The 6,319-nt window shown below is 41.4% G+C and overlaps 1 protein-coding gene across 1 annotated transcript in view; it reads left to right on the forward strand.

Moving 5' to 3' along the window:
- EXT2 (exostosin glycosyltransferase 2) overlaps nt 1-5,977 on the forward strand; it is an 81,315-nt gene extending 75,338 nt beyond the window's left edge. The window contains exon 14 of the mRNA XM_076344410.1: nt 3,103-5,977. Within this exon, the coding sequence (XP_076200525.1) occupies nt 3,103-3,241 (139 nt within the window). The 3' untranslated portion in view covers nt 3,242-5,977. The remainder of the gene's footprint in view (nt 1-3,102) is intronic.
- The last annotated feature ends 342 nt before the right edge of the window (nt 5,978-6,319 follow it).

Raw genomic sequence — 6,319 nt, forward strand, 5'->3', positions numbered from 1 at the left:
TTTGTTAGAGTCAAAATAGGAAGCCATTCCCTTAAGAGGCAAACTGACCAGGTAACAGTTGGCCAAAGGCTGGGGGTGCAGAGTTACCCCGCCAAAAAATATTTGGGTTATAAGGGAGAGGAAACTGATTAAGAGAGACTTTAACAGACACGAAGTTCACCCAGTCTGCCGGGGCAACAGGGCTCTCAATTTCTGAGTTCACACAATCTTAATTCCTTGTTGAGCACAACTGCATGTTGTTGGCAGAGCAAGAAAAAAAAAGAATAATTCTTGGAAGCAAACATGTCTCTGTTAGTATGAATTTGCAAAACTATCGACACAGCCAAGAAAAACACCTTCCCTCCGTATTAAGATGACATGTTACATTCTCTTGGCTACCTAGCTTTGAATGTTTAATGCTCTAGATATCCTTTCTGGTTTATATTGTCTAAAAGTGGCAACGGCTTTGGAATTCAAGTGATTTAGTTCAGTGCAGGAGATGAAATTTTTGGAAAGAGGTGACTTTCCTTTGAACACATTTTGTGGCTTGTGTATGACATTTCTTTCATCTAAAAAAGCCTGTTTCTGATCTTTGAATTTGATATTTCCTGCGGGCTAACTTCTCTGACTCAGCCAGAGTGATTAGAACATACTGGTTTTTTCCATTTTTCATTTTTTCATTTCTTTAACAATGAAGTGGTTTCTTGGTGATTAAAGATATTGAACTGGTATGCTTGAATGGTCTTGCCACCAGAATGAGTTTGGCTGTAGAAGGATTCCATCTTGATATTTTCTCATGAGGCTTCATCTTTGATTTGGGAGTATAAACTCTGGAGGGAAGAGGTCAGTTTTGTCTCCACCATCCGTTTAGTTTTGTCTTTTGCTCTGAGGGTGCCGCTTAGTTCCGGTTGTGACAATGACTGATCTGATGTGGACACCTGCCTACCAGGCAGCAGGCTGAGATAACGAATTCATTTCACACCGGCCACCAAGCAGCTGTTACAGTACAATCTCTTTCAGTCATTACTGGCAGAAGCAGGATTTGAACCAGTAGACTAGAAGTATTCTTGTATTCCAGAAACCACTAAGGGCCAGCAGCTGCGCAAACTTCTCACATGCACGTTTCCCAGTGCATCTACCTCCTTGCCTGTGAAGTTTGTGCTTTTCCTGCCACGAGACTTCTCCAGTACACACAACTTGGATTACAGTTAGCCACATTTCTCAGAAGTAACAGATGATTTGGAAGTCTGACCTTATCTGAAAATCAGGTATCTTTCAAGTATCTCATGTTGGGCATCTCATGGAGGCAACAGAAACTGCTTAGTGTTCCTGGAGAAAACACTCAGTTCCTGTTCTCCACCTTACTGTAACCTTTCTGTGCCCAGGGCCCAAAGCTCACCCTCCTGATGGTTCACCTTGTTATTGCAGACGTTGAACAGCTACTTGGGTCTCTTTACTTCAGTCCTGACTGATGGTTCCTTTCCTGTTTCAGATCTGTGCTACCCAGGAGCAAATTGTGCTTGTGCCAGATCTAGAGGTTGCTTCCCACTGCACATGGTTTCCTCTTACATTCTGAATTCCTTTTAATTTGTTTCCTAGTGCAAAGATTTGAATCTGGAGATAGGAAGAAGTATGAGGGGATGAGAAGGTAGCAGAAAGTGAAATATCTGCATTTACCTGTATAAATATTTTGTTCAAGTATGACCTGTATGAAGTAGTTTTCTGACACTTTTCTCAGGCCAGAAAATAGCCTGAAATATCAGCATTATAGCCTGAAACAGCTATGTAGAGATGTAGCACTTTTAACAATTTAGGCTTTGTGTTTTCCAGTCATTACTCTAGTTAAGGAGGGAGCCACGGCATGGCTCAGAAGCCAAAAAATTAATTTTGAAAACCAGAAAACCAGTCTTGCTGTCCCATCTACTTCAGAAGAGTGTTTGGGGCAGTCTTGAGCAGTCCCCATCACAAAACTGTTTCACAGTCAGTGTGATTGACCAAGTCTGTTGAGGAAAATTATCCTGGAGCCATAGTGACCCCCTAATGCTTTGAAGGGGTCGGGAGAGGGTGCAGTGGTTGGAGAGCGAGACACCTGCTCTGGGACCGCCTGCAGCACATCAGCCTCTGTAGCTGTGTCAAAGTACTCATTTCTTTTTTGTTTTCCCTTTTGAACAGCAAAAGAAACATGACCTGTTTTCTTGTAGCTGTCTCTGTTATGTGTTGAGGACTGTTGTCATGATTCTTGGTGTGTGAAGTTCCTCAAAGCTGTTTTATAAAGCAGCTAATGTTAGCTGAGCGCCGGCTGAGTTGAGATGAGCCAAGTTTTCCCTGCCTTGCTTCCACAGGTACTGTGCCTTTCAGTGAAAGAGTTAAAGGAGCGATGTAAGGTTAAACATCTGTTTGCTTATTTTCTGAAGCACATGGCAGTTCCCTTCCACAGCATTACTAACACCTGAGATTATTAAAACTGAAAGAGTCATCAGTGGTCTGATCTTTTTTGTGCTAATGTGATGCCCTACTGCTCAATATCTCTTTATTTAGCCAAGGAAAATAAACTAGTTGGTTTCATTTTATAGGGTTTTTTCAGCTTCACTTTTAAGTTACAGTACAATCAGCACTGCCTATACACTGAGGCACGTTTATTTTTGTGGGAAAAGTTAGAGCTTCTGAAGAAGCCTGAAAAAAACCAGACTTTTTTTTTTTTAAGAACTCCATTTTCACAAAGGTTTGGTTTTTGCAAAACCTTCGTTATAAGCCAAATTGACCCAACAGTGGCCCTTTAAGAGACATGTTGGCAGTTAATCTGTTCTGGTTTACAGCATGTACATTGCTTTAAGAATGACTGGAATTCTAGGGGGAGGGAGAAGGGAAGCTTTGACCTCCATGTGCACATGTGCTGCTGCCAGCATCCCCTTGCTCGTCTCTGTGATTAAATGGATAAATCAAAGAACACCAGCTTCTTTTCAGTTCTCTCTGCAGTGAGGCTCTCTTTTTATTTACCAGTAGCCAGCATGGCTGAAGTACTTCCAAGCGCAAGAGGGAAGGTTTCTACCAGTTATGTTGGTGTGGGAGCTGGTAGCCAGCCCAGTTGTTGGGGTTCTTAATTACTGTTTTCCCTTTCACCAGATCTGAATGCATCAATAAGTTTGCCTCTGTCTTTGGGACCATGCCTCTGAAAGTGGTGGAGCACCGTGCTGACCCTGTCCTGTACAAAGATGACTTTCCTGAGAAACTGAAGAGCTTTCCCAATATCGGCAGCTTGTAAAGGCAGCTGTGAGACAAACCTGAGTGACGAAAACGACGGCCGAAAAGGTGCTATGAGGAATACAAGGCCCTGAAGAAAAAAATCGCTAGAGTGGGTTACGTCTGAGGGAAGTGGAAATAAATGTTGTAATCTGGTATGTTGTCTTCCCTTTACATTGCACAAAGATGTAATGGAAAGCTGAACAACTGCTTCTCTGTTGCTCACAGAGGATTGAATCTATTCATGGGTCCTCCCAGAACTGTCAAACACACACTTTTCTCCAAAGGAAGCTATGCACCTGGAAGAATAAAACAGAATCTCGCTCTCTGTGGTCTGACTGGCATGACTGACCTCTTCTATCAAACATGCTGCAGTTCTCTGGTTTGTAAGCATCCATCCATTCAAAGCAACTGTCTGCAATGTATAGCTGCTCTCTTTTGGGAGGGACTTACTGCCTGTGCGGTTGGTGGGCCTCTGTCTTTCGAGCTTAATTGTAGGCCTAAGTAAGTGTGTAACAAACATTTTTTTTTCTGCCTAGTGAGACAAATGTTTATTTTTTTACATCATCAGCAACAAAAATCTGTGTGTTGTCACATGGTTTAAAGGGCAAAGCATTTTGTTTTACTTAAATTATTTTGATGTGAATTGAGACACACAGCAGCTGGGAGGATGGTCTCCTTCAAAGCAGAGACCTGCAGGACAGAACTCCAACTGCTGCACTTCTTCCTGCGTAAATCTCAGGTTTTCTGCTGTGTCCGTGCAAGAGACTGTGACTCTCTGTCAAAATTAGTTGTATTGTACAAAAAAAGATGTACCTTTCAGTCTTACTTTATTTTTGCTTTTCGTTATCAAAACAGAGCAGTCAGGTTACAGTTTCACATTGTAGCCACACATTGGAACAACAGCTATGAAATAAGATTTTCACATCAGAATCCTCTTTAGCAAGCAATGTGTTGTAGTACTGATTTGTAAAAACACTTCAATTTACAGAAAATCCCAGTTACAGCTTCGATGCACAGGGATATGTGTACGTGCAAGACACTATTAACGCACACTTACAAACTCCTATAAATTACCATTGTTGGAAAAACTGCTGGGTCTTTGCTTGTAGTTTAACTAAGGAACCCATTGCTACAGGCTGCCACTGAAACATACAGCTTAGGAAGGCTTTTGGAGAAGCTTTACATTTCTGACAAGCATTGGAATTGTTTCCCAATACTGAAATTAGCCTGAATTAGAAAATTAAATGCAGCAAAATTAGAAATAAAATTGCCTGGACTATTACCTCTTCCCCTTCGATATTAAAGATGATCCCTAGTTAGGCTGAGAAAGGAATCTCTGTTCCAGCTCCACTGATAAAAGGTTTGTTACTGGATTTGGTAATTGCCTGATATCACTGTGGGTGATTTGACTGTATTTTGAAACCTCCGTTGCTGCCAGTTACAGAGACATCCTACTTGATGGGCTGTTTTTCTGTTACACTGTGAGCAACCTTATTCCTCAGATTTTGCCAAACCCCAAACAATAGGACAAGTGTTAGGCATCACGGTTCACCCCCTCTCCTAAGCTGGATAGGCAGCAATGACAGAAACCAAATGAAAGTCAGGCTAGAAACAGGAAACATCTGCTCCTATTTGTCTCACCCCCACTAAGACTTATCTTATTGCCCAATGCAGTGGATGTGCTGTGAATGAAAATCATATTGGAACAATAGCTCTGAGGGGATGCTTCACTTCATAACTCCCCTGGGATGTGCCTGTAAACTGTATCGTCCGATTCTCTGGGAACGTTTAATTACTAGTAAATGTTTTTCGCTGCAGTCTTTGTTTCGTTCCTGAGTGGCTGTGGGAAGGGGTATTGGGGAGCTAGAAGGATAGCTGTTGCAGTGGCAATTGCTGTCTGCACAGTGGGTATCACAAGATAGGAGAAGGTTTGTAGCTCACTATTTCTCCTTTGCAGCCTCTCAGGTTCATTCATATGAACTTTCTTTCTGAATGTTCCTGTTGATTTATGTCCTGATGCTTGAGCATCAGGAAATACCAGCGTATTTCCCTTGAAAAGTTTGCTTGAAAAGGGTAGCCGTGACAGTGTAGCAGTTGCTTCAGTTTTGGCCGTTCTTTTGGGGCTGATCTCAGCTGGGCAGGCCTTAGCAGTATAATTGAGTTTGTAACATCTTCCTTGCACAAAGTTGTGAAGCTGCTGTGATTTCTTGGTTCTTTCTCAGTAAGCCAGGATTTTTGCAGAGAGTCTTAAAAGACATGGAGGATTTCAAATAGTTGGTGGAACATTTTTAGGTAAAGACAGTCTAACCAGCCCTCCTAAACTGATCTGTAGTCTCAGGTCAGCAAAAGGCAACAGGTCCTTGTGCCTGCATCCCAAAGTATCTGAGGGGATTCCCCTTCCACAAAATGCCCAGTGACCTTTATCAGTTGTGTTTTGTCCTTTGGTGTTTTACAGTTGCTTTTATAGAGCCATCTCATTTAGATGGTACTTTGTCTCTGTTTTGTGCCATGGAGAAAATTAGGCAATTGACTGTAAAAAAAAAAAAAAAAAAATTGTAAAATGGCCTACTTCCCCTCTATGTTTATGATGTGTGTGTTCTTGATGCAAAATCTGTGAAGGTAAGATGTACCTGTATGTCTGATTTGGAATGGGTTTGTTGTCAATCTTTGAATTAAGATCATTGTTAACTTTTCATTGTATATATGTTATCAAAAAAAAGGTTAATATTGGTATATTAAAAAGCAAATCCAAGGAGTGTTTGTTGTATTTCACTTCTGGAGCGGCGCAAGGAAACATGGATGCATTTAGAAGGGAGAATTGCAGTGACAGGCTGTTTTGCTACATAAATCTGTGTGAAACTTCAATATCCACAGTATACTTTAGAAAGATCCGTCAGTATTTTGTCTTTCCCATAACCGGAGTTGGATGGGTGTCTTTGAAGTAGAAGTTTGCTCTGCACGAATTCATCCCAGTCACCTTTTTGGAGAGAGTAGTTGTTACTCTTAATTTTCTGCCAAGATTTGACAGTAGCATTTATCTTGGAGAAATAGAGAACAGATCCTTTCTCTTTTTGTGAAGAGAGACAGCAAATGTTGA

Source organism: Aptenodytes patagonicus, chromosome 7 (genome assembly GCF_965638725.1).
Source record: "Aptenodytes patagonicus chromosome 7, bAptPat1.pri.cur, whole genome shotgun sequence".
NCBI classification, from domain to species: Eukaryota; Metazoa; Chordata; class Aves; order Sphenisciformes; family Spheniscidae; genus Aptenodytes; species Aptenodytes patagonicus.